The following is a 16,683-nucleotide window of genomic DNA, read 5'->3' as shown; positions in this document are numbered from 1 at the left end:
AGAAAGCCTGGCTCTGACATTTTTTTCTAAAACGGGAGCTTCACTCAGAGGAAATCATACATAAAACCTTCAACAAAAATATAGTTTGCTTTTTAACCACGTTTGCCCAAGGATGTCTTGTGGAGCCTATCTATTCGATTTATGCATAGATATTGATCTCTTATTAGCCACATATATGGCATGCAAAAAAAAAGGTTGTGCACACAAATTAGCATTTCTTATGCATTATTTGGACTCCATACTTCCACAAAACACATTTGAATATTTAGTGTGAAAAGTTAGAGAAATGTAATTGAACACTGTCACTATGGGTTTTGGGGTCTGGGGTTGACAATCAGACTTTCACCGACTGTCAGAACCCACGGAGGGGTGTTTGGGCCTGTCAGTCCACACGAGAAGATGCGTTGGACGCCGACGGCCGGGGGAAGAGCCAACCCAGCCAACCCCCCGCCGCCTTGTGCAACACATCTTCTGTTCTGCGGTAAAGATGGCGGCGTCAGAGGGGGCGCGCAGTAGCCGGACCACGGCAACAGCATTTTGAAAAAAGCTCCACATTTCAGCAACACCTTCTCGTTCATCTTCTTCCTGGACGACGTGTGTTCCCCTGGAGTAAAGACGGTCGCTGTCACGCAGCGGGGGTGTTTTTTTTTAGGTTTAAAACCCGGGGGAGTTCTGGATTTCTGTGATTGCCGCTAAGAGCAGCTAGCTGTTTAGCCAAGCCAGCTAATACGCGATAGTTAGCGGTGAGAAGGAGGAGGGGGATTGAGGAACACTATTCTGCACGCACGCTCCTCCAGCGCACGGGAATGTGAGCCGGAGGCGCACTGGGGGTTTGCTCGCTTTGTCCCGAACGTCCTTACGACAAACTACCGGGATGGGACAGCAGGTAGGCCGCGTCGGTGAGGGCACATCGACCGGACTGCAGCCGCCACAGCCCCACGCGTCCCAAGTGAAGGGGAACCGGGGGAGCGTCGCCGGGAGGAGACCCCGAGAACCCGGCTGTAACAGCGGCACACCACCGGGCAGGTCCGCTGCGATCAACGTGCCTGACCCGTCGATCAATATATTCACCAAGCATTCAGGTAAATACCTTAACAAGTGTTTGTTGGAAGTTGGCTTAATATTTGTTGCAACTTATTAGCATTGGCTAAGCAGGGTCGTGCTAGTTTGACGTTAGCGGAAATAATCTTAAGGAAATCTTCACTCTCTTTTTACTGATTCATCTTCCTTCCTATTGTTTGCTCAATTTTTACATTATTGCTATAGATGACCTTCACGGGTATGTGATTTTAACAACACCGTAAATTCGATCATGTGACTTGGCGATGCCTAATTTTCGTTGCCTCCGGCGTCGATTGTTATGATTTCCCTCTTGGATGCCATCATCTGATAGTCGCTTCGGTAAACAGTGATCCCTCGCCTCCGGAGGTTTCGTAGCGATTCCACCCCATTAACTTCATATAAGGAAGGGTGGCGCTACAATAAACGGGTGTTTTTGTCATGCTCACTTGCATCCTGTCTCTTTTCGTCTACTGTTACAGCACACTCAGCAAGATGAATGCATCGTTTGATTCACTGCTGAATAATTTAGGTCACCTTCTGTCGTGACAAGATTACGCTCATTCACTCGAGATTATTCCCAAGTAATTGTTTTTTTTTTGCAATATCCCAACGTCTGTCCTTCTATTGAGGGAGATTAGTGGGATCACCGCTTTCTTGGATGTCATGAATTAGATGAGGGGTTTTTTTTAGGAATAAACGGAGTATTTGTAAGCAATAAGGTTGGATTTACTGCGATTAACTTGGTGACCGGGCTTGAGTGTTCTGTACTACTTTCAAATTAGCAATTTAATTCATTCCGAGATCAATATATGTTTGCCGTAATTGTCAGAAGGTGACATTTTTTGTTGAATAGCAATTTCTGTTATCTCATCTCGAACGAGGACAGCTTTTTTCAATGAATTTGGAATGTGTCGAGTAATGACAATGGTACCTTGGGCAGCTATTCTAGTTATTATTCATCGGAATAACAACTCAAGTCATGGAGATGACAGGATGCCTGCTAGCTAGTTTGGATGGTGTCATCTTAGTATTTTGACGCTTTTACTTTTGGTGTGACAATACAGGCAAGGCATCCTTCATTTCTAAATTCAACTTGCTATCAGTAGTGTTGTGGACAAGGACACACAGACAATGGGGACTTTTGGGAATGGATAGGATTTCCCGTCCCTGGCCGTATCAAAACTAAGCCCAAGAAGCACAGACTTACTGAGTGCAGGAGGAGTATTCTGCTTTCTCATGCCGGGAAACAAGAGTGTCGTTTTTATAGAAGTCATACTGCCTGCCACTCTGCAAGGGAAGATTTTTGTCTTCAAAGTCTATAATAATAGAACAAGGAGAGAATGAGGACCAAAGTCTTTCACTGGTTATTAAAGTGCTTTCTCATTGAAATGCAGTGACAGTGATGAAGAATTGTTATTCTTTGTGAAAGGAGCTATTTGTTTTAATTCACTGCCTGAAGTGTCAAGTCTGCGCTTGTGTCGATTCAACTAAATTATGTAGGTCTTATTTGATCCCTTTGGTGATTTGTCAAATTTGCTTCAGAATTTCTTCCATCTTCTTTTTGTTGTTTAGAGTTGTTATAGTGACTGCATGGCCTGATAGTCTTACAGTATTATGATGATGACCCTTCATTGTTAGCATAAGCAATATGTAGAGTTGTTATAGTAAACATGAATATTTGTGGAATATTTCTCATCATTTCTTTTTCGTGCCAGTCTTTGAGGAACACGTGACTGTCTGTTGAGGTCACGCCCGTATGTCGCGGCCCTGTCCCTTTTGTGAATGTCGAGGGTCCATCTTGCATGCCGACGCTTCAAAACAGTCCAATGGACAGATAAGAAACAGGAAAGCTTTGCTATGAATCCCCTCATGCGCTACTGCGGTCGTGTTTTTACCCCCCTCGGAATTCATTCATGACAAGGTGAGTCACTTCCTGTCTCGAACTCAGGTGTGCCGCAAGCAGACTCTCTCTCGAGACATTATTTATTCAACAGCTCTGACTTCCTCTACCTCACCAGACAGAAAGAGACCTGTGACGTCATAGTCAAGCCAAATTCTGAATACATATTTTTGGATTTTATTTAATTTACTTGAATCTGTAAAAATAATTTCTTGTCTTTTGTTCACTCTGACCTGATCTTCGACTCATAATAAATGTATATGTTGAAGCACTTTTATGTCCTGGCTAGACGACAATGCCTGGATCCAGAATCCATGGACTTAAGCTGATTTGCATCAAGGGTGAAATAGGATTAGAGACAAATCCACTTTTGCTTTGACTGTGTGCTAGTAAAGCCTTAATAACCAGAGCAAGCCGCACAGCAGCCATAACATAATGTGTGAGAAATCCTATATTTAGCTACTGCAACTTGATTAGGCTTCAATAAACCAAATTTGTCCAAAACCTGTTGGTCAGTGAGGCCAATATCCACCAGGAGGAGCCATGGCCGCACCTTCTCTTGGTGGATAAAAAAAGGCTTTCTCACCAAGTAAGAATGTAGGTGAGTGTGATTGTTAGAGGTAAAAAGGTTTTGATGGGTTCATGTTTGAAAATTAGCAGACTTTACACCCATTTGATTGGCTATATCAGATTGGACACCTCAGTATGTCCTAAAAGGGGTGGTAACAATTCATCGAAAATTTATTTTAACAGTTTAAATATGGATTGTTTTAAAAAAAAAAAAAAAGAATCGATTCACTGATCGAAAATGTAGTCAAAATTATCAGTTCATTTTTGTTTTGATAAAGTTAAAGAAGGAGAAAATACAGGTATTAAAATAAAAACAAATTTTTGGTTTTAATATGAGACAAAGGTTTTAAGGAATTGAATCAAAATCGATGACTGAAAATCAGAAATCGAATCAGGGCTTAAGTTAAATCGCAAATGATGAATGTGTTAAAATACCTCAGTAGAGGGCATCATTGTAGATCCTCGCAGAAATGACTCCTATTTTGCATATAAATGATAATTTGCCCAATATTAAAAAGCCATCAGTTGATTTTTTTTTTTTTTTTTTTAATGGAACGTTCTTGTCACAGCATGCCGCTTTACTGCATCGCTGCCTTGAGCTTTAGCGTCGGCTACCAGCCAAGCTTCTTTAGTTCCCCAAAAACCGCAGTCTTTTAGTCCTTGGCTTGGACTCTCTCGCAGCTTATATCATTAAAGAGGCGGGATTAATTAGAACAGCGCGTGGTTGGCTGTACAGATGGTGAAACCATTCCATGCATCTGTCATCCTAAGAACACAAAATGTTTTCAACTTTAGAGAGAGCTCCACAGCCAAATTGCTCTAGTGGCTCGTGTTTAAGTAGCGGCTTCGCTACAAGGCTTAGCTGTGATGGTGCTGCGGAGGGGGGAAAAAAAAATAGATAGTGTCGGAGAGGGCAAGTCCCGCTGCCAAGCCTGTTAAACATTGATTGGCTTCCAGGATCAGTCCTCTGTTGCTGGCATTATCCTTGCCGTTTATCTTCTGGGTTGCAGGCTGGAGAGTTGGCTTGGAATTTCCATGTATAGTACACACATAGCAGATATTCAAGTTGTGTGTGTACATGTGTGTGTGTGTGTTTCTGGCAGATTTCCAGTAACCCCCTTGGCGTGTAATGTGTTCTTTTGAGTTCAGTTGCATCGGCGTGGAAAATGGAGTACTGTGATATAAAAGTATTTCTACCAGTGTTAGTGTGGAAGTCAGACAATTCTGAATGTTGATGTCAAGCCATCTTTGGATATCTTGTCACATGGTTATCCAGTGACGGATAGACAAGCGGCATGACTTTTACTTAAGGTCTCTGCGCTAGCTTTGGATTAGCGAGCCATTAGCAAGGACATTATCTTTGCTGGACTGATTTTGGCGAGATCTTAGGCTCATATGAATTTGACATTCAAACTGTACATAATTTTATGATAATGTTACTCTTTTTAGGAAGATAACCTTTGCCTTGTTTCTAATGAATACTCTACTACTGCATTTTTATGTTGGTCATTATGGTGGTATTTGGAGAGCCAAATATTTTTGGGGGAGGTGGTACAGGTGTAAAATAAATAAATAGAAAATGAACTTCTGCCATCAAAAATATTCTGAAATGAAACTCAAGGTTTTCAAACACATCTGTTGATAATTGTCATTTGAACACGCTTCGTGATGAAGTTTACATGTCCCGCAACTCATTACTCATGTTAGCAATTAGCATAGCATCTCTAATCACGCTCTGAGGCTGTGGTGGGACATAAACGTTGCAGGGTCATCTTTGTCAGAACCTCCACAGTCCAGCATAATGTGTTCCATGACGCTGGCTGACTCCCACGTTTTTCTTTTTCCTCCACTTTCTCTGAGTGGTTCTTTAACTGTTTCAAAGCGTTCAAATGTTGAGGTTTTTCAAGTATCTGTGACCTCCAAGGGTTTTATTTTAATCTTACTTCAGCTTTATCCTCTCTTGCTTGTAACAATCAAACTCCTTTCTGTCTTTGCCTGCCGCAGGAGCGCCTCGAGCCAAATCTCGCTTATGTAATCTTTTGTGCATGTGGCGATCATTGTATCAGGTTTGACGATCGGCTTCCTGCAGGCAGGCAGCCATCTTTTGTCTGCACCAATATGCACTGTAGAGTTATTCCTGGCGTCATGCTGCTTTGTTTTGTTGACTAGCAGCTAAAAATAATCACTTACCTACATAGTCATGAGCTGTAGATACATTAGTTTTGTTATTTAAGGGTGTCCAAACTGTGGCACGCTTTCTAATTTCTGGACCTGGATTCGACACCTCTGCTAATCGGTCATACGAGCAGCTGAGGTCCAAGTCAACGGTGTCACAAAATATCAGGGTCACCTCTCTCCCGGCTGCTTGGCGTGCCCCGTAAGTCGCCTTCTGGTAAACTCCACACAAAGCAGTTTCTTCAAGAGGGCGCATATGCTACGCTAACAACACACACACACACACACACGCAACGTGACGACCAACTGCTCAATCAAGTAGATGTTACGGTGTTAGCGGCTTGAGTTTGGGCCAAATGGGAAAAAAGCAACCTGCTCTATCGTGTATCTGTCACATGAAGCATTGAAGCGATTTTGACGATTTCACATAATTGAGTCGTGTATGCAGTATTAATCTCATTAAAAAAACATTCCTCGAAGTGAGTTGGATATTCAGCTATGTAAGAAGAGCAGCTATGACAGTTGTCTTAACGTCACTTGCAGTTGTGTGCGCAGACACACACACACACTCACTCATTCATTCCCAGTGGGACAAGACCAGCCATCTGCTGTTGACTGCAGCTGTAGTCCGAGCCTCCAACTCCACACGCACATTGCCCAGCTCCCATCTTTCCAACGTCACGATCCACTCCGCCTTAGTCCCCAGACTTCCACCGAAACATATGTCTTGGATCCTCCCACCCTCCCATGTGTCATCCCTCACATCACACGGGGCATCAGTCATGGCTCTCTCTGCTCTCCACGTGTATCAAAACGTGAATTGGATTCTTGCGCAATGTTTTGGTGGATAAACTTCATGGGTAAGGGTGAACTAGCTTTTTCAAACCCTTCGCATTTCTTCCATCAATACTTGGATGACCTACTTTGAGCCAGATCATAAAGCTCAAGGATGTACTGGGAACTGTGGCTGAGCCAGATCGCGGCTAGTGCAGAACTGCAGTGCATGCTGGTCCAGAACAAAGGTGCGTGTTTTGAATTCATTGCGATGTGTGGGCGAGAAAAATATTTTGGGGTCATTTGTCTATCAACTATTATTATTTCCCCTCCAGCAATTCTGGACGAACAATGAAATCCGGCCTTTGTTTGGATGTTGATAGCTGACAATAGCAACAAATGTGGTGAAATACAGTAGATAGGTGTTCTGTCATGCGTCAGCTAATTTCATCACCCTCCTCTCCCACTCCCGCTGCAGCTGTCCTGACACGCAGCGGCTTTAGCAGCAGTTGTTCATCTCCGCTACTCATGTTCCTCTTCATCAATCGCAAGTCAGTCTTTGTGGGTGTGAGTTTTTCTTACCTACGTACATTATCACCGCGCTCCGGTCAGGTAGCGTCACTCTCATCCCAGCCCCTCCCTGTTTTGCTCTCTTTAAATACGCACACGGCGCTAGCTCAGATCATACGTGTCCTTCGGGGTGATTGCTTCAAGAGTCGTTTTGTCACGAGTAATGGTTTTGAGGTGCCTGCAGGCAAACAGTTTTGAGGAAGACTGGGTGGCCCTTAGTGGGCAGAAACTTCGCACTGGCTTTAGAGAGAGTCCTAGGCCTGGAGAAGCAGGTACACCAGCTTGATCAGGAAGATTTAGAGTCATCCCATATTTGCAACTTCAGCCGTCACATTTGATGTTTATTTCTTTTGACTAATTATTTCCCTTCTTTTTTGTCTTTTTTTTTTTTGGTTATGCTTTTTCTCCAGAAGCTCTCCACAGGCCATTTGGGCTGGATTCTGCAGCCCTGACAGAAGCGGTACGCTGGAGCTCCAAAGAGAACCTCCTGGGGGCGGCCGAGAGCGACCCCAACCTGTTTGTTGCACTTTATGACTTTGTGGCCAGTGGGGACAACACACTCAGCATCACTAAAGGTAAACACACAAATGTATTTCAATGAAATGTACAGGACTGTCTCAGAAAATGAGGATAATGTGATAAAGTTCTTTATTTTCTGTAATGCAATTAAAAAAACAAAAATTAAATGAATAAAAGGCTTGCAATATTTCAGTTGATTTGTAATGAATCCAGAATGTATGACATCTTTTTTTTTTTAATTGCATTACAGAAAATAAAAAACTTTATCACAACATTCTAATTTTCGGAGACAGTCCTGTATATTGGATAAATCTAGGAAAATGAAATTTGCAGATTTTATTAGGTGCAGTTGCACGGTCATGTAAGATAAAAAAAAGATTAGAGTGCTCAGTTTACATTTTCAAAGAAGTTCACTTTAATCCCAAAAGATTGGCATCATTTAAAATATTTAAAATGACAATAGACTTTGTAAAATAACAGCTTCACAGTTTTGAGGTTAGGCGTTCCAAATTGAACGAATTACGGTGATGACGTTTCGCCATGACGTGCTTAATCCTGTTCGATAGAATATATCTGCATCATCAAAAAGGATTGTTGCTACGTGACGTGATGTTATATCAACACACGCCTCCCACACCTTTCCATGGGAGCACGTGTTGCAACACAAGTGCAACTTAACAAGTAAACACTTGAGGCCATCCCGATGATTGACAGGTCATCCAAACCCTGAGAAACGGTTTCATGAGAAGCTTTACAGTTATACCATTGGAATGTTGTGTGTCAATAAAGCTATAGGTTGATAAGGAATGTTGGGACCCCTGGCCGTGACATGGAAAAGAAAATATGGAGATGATTTGGAATTTGACATGCACAGGTGGGTTACTTTGAGCAGGGAGTATTTGACCACAAGCACGAATTAGCTGCTCGGAGTCATCAGCTCGAAAGTCCAAGGCGGCACTCAGTATTTCCAGTCCCGCAAAGGAAATTAAAGAATGGCGGAGTGGATATTCAAAGTAGTTTCGTCGGTAACGTAACAGCGGGCTTAGTCGTATTTATTTCCAACGATCATCAGAATCTTAATTGTTTATTGGCTGCAACGACCGTTTCCCGGACAGCTGGTTCTGGTGTGTGTGTAAATGATGCGTCATGTTCACTGTGACTCACCGGACAGTGCGCACGGTCCGGACGTTGAGCTTCTGTTTAATAATTGGAGGAACTCTCATAGGGCATGGAGCTCTTGGAATAATAATGGCGATGAACTCGACGACTTCCTGCTGCACTGCATCATCATGTGGCGTTACTTTAGTCAAAAAGAAAAAATATTGATTTTTTTTTTTTTACACCCTGGCTCTTAGTAAAATATATATATTTCTTTTTGCATATGTAAGTTGAGGTTGTTTATTTTCTGTCCAGTGAATAGGTAACTAGCCATGTTTGATGATTGAATCACGCCCTTCCTTGGTTTCGAGGAGCGCGTGCCTTTCCGCTCCCTCACGTCTCCCCGCTCTGACGTCAAGAGACAGACGGAGACGAGACGCCAAGTCACTACATGTCTGCTTCTGCCCGGCGCTCGCATGGCATCTTGCCGCTTATTATTGTTGCACAGCTTTTGATGTAGTTCAGTCACACTCGCAATCTGTTCAGACCGCTCCCGGTTTGTTTGTGTTGTAGTCGTGTCCATCAAAGCATCCTCATCCAACATTCTTGCCTGATGACAAGACTCCATGTTGAGTTCCTCCTTTTGATTTTTTTTTTTTTTTTTTTTGGTAATTAGATTCAGTCTTATGGCTTTCTAATCCTGATTCCGCATCTTGACTATCTTCAGGGCGCATATAGGATTAGGCTGGTGGACTCAGTCATTTTGACCCATTTTTTTCCCCCCACCAATATTACTTTAATCAGAGGCTGATGTTTTCATTTAGTCTGCATTTATTTATTTTTTGTTCTCCTCCAAGCTTCTTCTAGAGCAAAGCCCAAAAGAATTCCTTTTGAGGTTTTTTCTTTTTTCTTAAGTAAGAGGTCGTGATGTGAAAATATCACAATTTGTAGAATTATTTGTCACACAGGAAGAACATTTCATCTTCTGTATGCCCAGGGGAGAAGCTGCGTGTGTTGGGCTACAACCAAAATGGAGAGTGGAGCGAAGTCCGTTCCAAGAACGGCCAGGGTTGGGTCCCTTCCAACTACATCACACCTGTCAACAGCCTGGAGAAGCACAGCTGGTACCACGGGCCCGTGTCACGCAGCGCCGCCGAGTACCTGCTCTCATCCCTCATCAACGGCAGCTTCCTTGTCCGAGAAAGCGAAAGCAGTCCCGGGCAGTTGTCCATTTCCCTTCGCTACGAGGGGAGAGTCTACCACTACCGGATCAACACTTCCTCGGATGGAAAGGTAGCATTAGCTAGCGGGTGGTTTATATTTTGGGTGATTCTGATTTCCCTTCCTCCGCCATTCAAGGTGTATGTGACATCCGAGAGCCGCTTCGCCACCCTGGCTGAGCTGGTCCACCACCACTCCACTGTAGCCGACGGCCTGGTCACCACACTGCATTACCCGGCACCCAAGTGCAACAAGCCCACCGTGTACGGCGTGTCGCCCATCCACGACAAGTGGGAGATGGAGCGCACCGATATCACCATGAAGCACAAGTTAGGTGGCGGCCAGTACGGCGAGGTGTACGTGGGCGTGTGGAAGAAGTACAACCTCACTGTCGCTGTCAAAACACTCAAGGTGAGAAGATTTTGTCCCTTGATTTCCATTTCATGATCTGCCAATGAGCAGAATTATGGTTGTAAGTCGCCACCTGCTGGTAGACTATGGTAATGCTGTCTCACTTTGCTCAATCCGGTCTAACTAAAATATTCACCCCTCTTAAAATGATTCTAACATTTCTCTCCTGCTTCTTTAATGACAGGAGGACACCATGGAAGTTGAGGAATTTTTGAAAGAGGCTGCTGTCATGAAGGAGGTTAAACATCCAAACCTAGTTCAGCTTCTTGGTCAGTATCTTGTCTGATTTTTACCAATTTCCATTCCCTGAAAAATATTAAAGTTACCTCTCCCACAGGTGTGTGTACGTTGGAGCCCCCGTTTTACATAGTGACGGAGTACATGCCGCACGGCAACCTTCTGGACTACTTGAGAGACTGCGATAAGGAAGAAGTGAACGCTGTGGTTCTTCTCTACATGGCCACGCAGATCTCCTCGGCAATGGAATATTTGGAGAAAAAGAACTTCATCCACAGGTGAGAAGAAAGCACCAGATGCTATTCTGTGTGAATTCAAATGGAATATTACAGAGGTTTCTGCTATCAGGGATCTCGCGGCGAGGAACTGCTTGGTCGGTGAGAATCACGTGGTGAAGGTAGCAGACTTTGGTCTGAGCAGGTTGATGACCGGTGACACCTACACTGCACACGCTGGGGCCAAGTTCCCCATCAAGTGGACTGCGCCAGAAAGCCTCGCTTACAACACCTTCTCCATCAAGTCCGATGTGTGGGGTGAGTAACATGCACTCGTTCACGTCAATAATTCATCTCACCGCACTTTTGCTCACATGGCTGATGATCCACTTTGTGTTACAGCGTTCGGAGTCCTGCTATGGGAAATAGCCACCTATGGCATGTCTCCATACCCAGGCATCGATCTGTCTCAGGTTTATGATCTTCTCGAGAAGGGCTACCGAATGGAACAGCCTGAGGGATGCCCGCCAAAGGTCTATGAACTCATGAGGGCATGTAAGTAGAATTTGTTTTCTTCAAGTCATTGTGATTATGACTTGAACTCACTTTCATGATTTTCGTTTCTCCTAGGCTGGCAGTGGAGTCCACTCGACCGGCCATCGTTTGCAGAAATCCACCAAGCCTTTGAAACAATGTTCCATGACTCCAGCATCTCAGAAGGTAGCGTCTCGTCTTTTAAAACAAAGTTGTTGTTTTTTAAACTGAAAATTCTGACTTCAGATTGGTTGATATACTTGACCTTATTTTTCTTTTTTTTTTTCTTCTTCTTCAGAGGTAGCGGAGGAGCTCTGTAAGACAGCATCCTCCGGTCACGGCAGTCCTCTGCACTCTTTCGACACTCCCTTATTGCCCTCCAAATCCCGCACTATCTTCAAGCACACGGAAAACAAGGAAAACATCGAGGGCGGGCTCGACGGGAGGCCAGACCACGTCACGCACGCTCCCTCAGGTACAGCTAGACACGCTTACCTCGCCACCAAGCAATCAGGTTCACCACATTACAGGCCCGCAACGGTTCCGGGTCACCTTGACGCCAAAAGCCAACTGCAGCGTCGCCAAGCCCGCCGCCTGAGGAGAAGGGCGGTCATTTTTCTCACCGATTGATCACCTGTGCAACTTTCTGTCCATTCCCAAGTGTGCATTTTAGGCAATTAGTAATTTAGTTATGAGTTAAGGCATGTTGCTGAGCACAAATTTCAAAAATGTTCCATCTCTATGTTGATAATAAAATGTTGGTCCCGTGTGCTTGTCTGTGACGCATGATTGTCTTTCTGTCATTGTCCCTAAAAACTTTATTGACCCACCCTCAAGTTCATCAAAGCACTAAGCATTCATCATATTCAAAGAATAAACAAAACTGCTCTTTCTGTGAGCATGCGGAACAGTTTACAAAGCCGCAAAACTATCTTGGCGTAAAATTAAATGCTGCATAAAAATTTGACACTGACTGCATTTATAACATGTGAGTAGGTTTTCTTCCACATGCGTAATTTTACCCATCGAGCTTGGAATTTTGAGTGGTTAGCATGTTTGCTCCGACCTTCCTATAGTATGTGGAGTTAACATGTTCTCCCGAAACTAATAACACGCATGTTTGGTTCATTAAAGACTGAATTGTCCCTAAATGTAAATGAGGCTTCACCTCTGACCCCAATGAGGACAAGTGCTATAGAAAAGAAATCATTCCCAGGAAGAATCTAAAAAAATTTTTTTTTCTCCTCGTCTTTAGGTTGGACTTCTTTATTAGGAAGCGAAGGACGCTCAGGCAGTTCCCCAGCGCTGCCCAGAAAACAGCAACCCCGTGATAAATCTCCCGGGAGTCTTTTAGAAGACGCTCTGGACACAGGCACGTTCACCCGAGATCGCAAGACTAGCTTCTTCAGCTCCTTCATCAAGAAGAAGTCGTCGTCATCGTCTTCCTCCTCCTCCTCGCCGTCTTCCCAACACCAACAGAACCTCCCGACGCCTCCCAAAAGGAGCAGTTCCTTTCGGGAGATGGAAACGCAACCGCACAAGAAATATGAGCCCACTGCTGATTTCAGCCCCCCGCCTCCGCTACCGCAGTCGGACAGTTTAGGTGGCTTCTCCGCTTCCCCCTCTCATTCCCACGGCGAACCCGCCCAGACTCAATCGCGCTGCTGCGGGGCCGCATTTGGACAGAAGCCCTCCAGCGGGGGATTTGTCTCGCAGGTAACAAGCGGTAGCAGCTGGGGAGGACTCGCCGGATTTTTCACCCCCAGGCTTATCAAAAAGACCCTCGGGCTGCGGACAGGAAAGGCAGTCTGCTCAGGGGATGGTGGAAACATGGTTGGGGGGCCTAAGCCCTTACCCAGGTCCAATTCTACCTCCTCAATGTCAGCCGGGTTGCCAGATCTTGAACGTATTGCTTTGACTTTACCCAGGAACCGCAGTGCTAAGACTCCTCTGGAGAGGACTGCTTCAACCACCTCCCAGCCAGAGAACGGGGCTACTACACGTGCCCCCGAAACTCTGCTCAGGAGGATGGATGAGGGGACCGCACAGATCAGGGAAAGACCCAAAGCCAAGCTGCTACCCCGGAGCGCTGGCGCGGGAGGGAGGGCGCCCGGAGTCGGGGGGGAAGTCGGCGAATCGGACAGTACGTCTCGGGTGAGGGAGGGTAGAGATGACGGCGGGGCAGGACTGGAAAGGCAGCAAAGCTGGTCGTCCCCCTCAAAGATTTCAGCGGCGTCAACGTGCGCAGCAGGCGCACAAACGCACAACCACAAAGTTCCAGTTCTCATCTCCCCCACGTTGAAGAACAGCCCGGGCGACGTGCACCTCGTGGGATTGGACTCTCAGGGGAACCGCTTCAAACTGCTGTCAGAGCACCAAGCCGACCGGGACAGGCCGCGACTGGTCAAACCCAAATGCGCCCCGCCTCCTCCGCCGACCTTCCGCGGCATACAACACTCCTACAGCAGCGAGGGAGAGGAGCAAGTAGCAGCAGGAGCGGTGGAAGTAAACGGAGATACTTTAAAAAGTCACAGGTCGGGCCGCTTGCCGGGCGGAACGACCACGAGCAGACCGTCAGTGCCACCGCCACAAGTGCCTCCTGCTACGTCCACTAAAATGGCCAACGGGGCGTCACACTCCAAAGTGGCCCTGCGGCGAACCAGACAACCGTCGGAGAGGGTCCCGCTGGAGCGGATCAGCCGCGAGGCCCTCCTGGAGTGCGCCGAGTGCCTGAGCAGCGTCCTCCATACCAGCTCGGAAAGCCCCTCCAGCAGCCAAGTCCTGGACGCCGGCCACCAGCTGCTGGACTACTGCTCAGGTTACGTGGACTGCATCCCCCAGACGAGGAACAAGTTTGCCTTCCGTGAGGCGGTGGGAAAACTGGAGCTCAGCCTGCAGGAGCTGAGAGCCTCGTCCTCAGGTGGCGGAGGACTGAACTGCTTGGGCTCCAACAGCGTACTGGACAACCTGCACAGCTGCATTAAAGAGATTAGCGATGTCGTCCAGAGGTAGCCGACGCTAACCGCCATCTTTAACCGTTTTGGGACATGACAACAATGTGTAAAGTACCTCAGAGAAATCACTACAAACTGTCCGCTTTTTATTGTTTACAAGCAGTTGTTTCATAAAACGCCAGTGTGGACACTTCTTTTTTGGCTCCGTCTAACCTGTACATATTCTGACAACCGCGTCGGCCAAAAGAAACGCGGTTCAAGTCCAAAAGGTGAAATGTTTGCCTCGCGTCGGCCATAATCGTGAAATGAATGTCAAGCGTGCGTCGCCTGCACAGATTGTCGCTCCGCTTGTGTGTCGGTCTGTCGATTGTGTTCAGCCTTACTGACTAGCAGACGGTGGTTTGCTCCTGTCCAGCTTAATGTTTCATGAATGTGTGACTCATCGCTCGGGTGCATCGTGTTGGAGCATTTTGCATCGTGTCTAGCAACTGAGGGACCATTACTAATTATTGGAAGCCATTTTAACTAGCGGATAGGAAAGAGCGTCAGCATTTTGTTGGTTTGATTTACAACATGGGCTCTGTTTTATAATAGGGATATGCGTTTGACCTAATTTCCTTGATTGACTATGGTATCAATTAACTAATTGACTGCTGGGTGTTTTTAAAGGAGATTACTGGTTGATTGGTTTTCTCGATATTGAACCTTCATTTATATACATGGCGATTTATTTATTTTGAATCATTCACATTTGGCAGAATTGTTAACAACACCGTTCTCTGGTGTGTCAAATTTGAAAGAAATCTTCAATTTACATTCACTTTTAATGATTGTCTATCCCTATTTTAAAACAGTACAGTACTTGGGATTTACGAATGGGTCGTGAATATTATCAAATCTTAATACGCACAAATCAAGTAAATTTATCAACTTAACCACAAGATATGGGAAAAAAAATTGGTAAACTATACATTATGGCGGTGTACACCATTGGCCTTTTTCAGTGCTGAATTATGAAAAAAATGTAATTTCTTCTCAGTATTCAGAGAAAATGAATGTTTTTCGGCCTACAGCATGAATGAATTTCACCCCTGACACGTCCATTTCAATGTTGATCTCTGGATGTCCTTCCGCACCGCTTTTCATTCTTGAGAGGAGCACAGGGTAGCACACCACTAGGCCAATTGGGACAGCTTTTTTTTTTTCTTCTTTCTCCAAGTGTACTTGCATCTTATGGACAGTGCAGGACTCCGTGTAGCCTTTGTGGTCTCAGTGCCTCACGTCTGCAATTTATGAAACACAGATCAAACACACTGAGTGCTCATCACACTAATCACACAGTTGGAACTCTTTCTAGGCTAATCCACAGTCTGTCTCGAGCACATGAGCAATTTGTACATTATTTGGGTTAAAGAATGATTTCTAGAATGTCTATGTATGAACTTGAATTTTAATTTATTTTTGTTTTTATTATTATTATTAAAAGCACAGAGCTATTTTGGGAGAGAGTGGGCAGGGAGTTAATATTTGTTTTTTTTCAAATCCAGAAAACAATTTATGTTGTCGTCACAGCAAGGCAAATTTGATCCGACCCGCTTTGCATTTCTAAAAACAGAATTTCTGAGTACTTTACTTTGAATTTAAAACACACACGCGCACCCTGATAGGACAAAGGGTCCCCAACCCTGAGGCCTATCCATCTGCTTTCTGAATGTATTCTGAAGTCATCAAATGTTCATCAGCATGAATATCTCATCTCTTAAGGTGCCGTTACATTTATTTATTTTTTTCACAATTTGTAGTCCAAGCTGCTTGGCTACTTATTGAGCACAAGCTGCAAGAATTGTACATGTATGCACAAGTACGCAGAGAGCACGTTGTCTATTTGGGCTCACAGCTTAATGTACACTGGATAAGGCCTCGTACATTTCTAACATTTGCATGTGAAACACTGCAGGTCCATAACACATACATTTACATATACTGTGAGTCTCAAATTACAAGCGAAATGTCGTTTTTCTGTGATTCTTGGTGCCTTTTATGTGAGCAAATTTCTTTCAAGAATCTACAGCCTCATAAAAACATGCATGTGTCATATTTCTGTTGCTTTACACATTTATTACTTATCCTGAGCTACTTCATTTTTCTGTCATTTTCCTCTATTGATCTATTTTCTCATGTTTAGTGATGGAGTGTCATCAAAGATGGAAATAAAATTGTCACCCCCCTTGAAATACATTGAAGTAACAGGGTCTATGAATAAATTGAGCTTTGTCTTCATATCTCATGCCTGAAACAATGCGGACATAATGTTCACTTTTCATTCTTTTTTGTTGTTGCACTTGCCTTCATTGTTCTCATGTTTGTTTTCTTCCACGCCTTTACTCCCTATCTTGGAAAGTGCTCTGCAGCTCATCTTTATACCAAAGTGTTTCAAGTGCAA

At 44.7% G+C, this 16,683-nt stretch overlaps 1 protein-coding gene across 5 annotated transcripts; it reads left to right on the top strand.

The window, feature by feature from the left end:
• Nucleotides 1–480: 480 nt before the first annotated feature.
• On the top strand, nucleotides 481–16,522 carry abl2 (c-abl oncogene 2, non-receptor tyrosine kinase). 5 transcript variants are annotated; one of them, XM_037250659.1, is made up of 11 exons: nucleotides 481–1,082; nucleotides 7,465–7,626; nucleotides 9,666–9,961; nucleotides 10,028–10,300; nucleotides 10,485–10,569; nucleotides 10,638–10,815; nucleotides 10,886–11,070; nucleotides 11,155–11,307; nucleotides 11,383–11,472; nucleotides 11,585–11,761; nucleotides 12,542–16,522. In XM_037250659.1, the coding sequence occupies exons 1-11, from the start codon at nucleotides 875–877 to the stop codon at nucleotides 14,296–14,298; spliced, it is 3,564 nt and encodes a 1,187-aa protein (XP_037106554.1). In that variant the 5' UTR covers nucleotides 481–874; the 3' UTR covers nucleotides 14,299–16,522. The 5 variants fall into 5 exon arrangements, with proteins under 5 accessions (XP_037106554.1, XP_037106557.1, XP_037106553.1 ...); XM_037250662.1 differs by having other exon boundaries at nucleotides 11,585–11,792; nucleotides 12,582–16,522; XM_037250658.1 differs by having other exon boundaries at nucleotides 7,462–7,626.
• The last annotated feature ends 161 nt before the right edge of the window (nucleotides 16,523–16,683 follow it).

The sequence above is a fragment of the Syngnathus acus genome, chromosome 4 (genome assembly GCF_901709675.1).
Source record: "Syngnathus acus chromosome 4, fSynAcu1.2, whole genome shotgun sequence".
NCBI classification, from domain to species: domain Eukaryota; kingdom Metazoa; phylum Chordata; class Actinopteri; order Syngnathiformes; family Syngnathidae; genus Syngnathus; species Syngnathus acus.
This window is presented reverse-complemented; position numbering and strand designations above follow the sequence as displayed.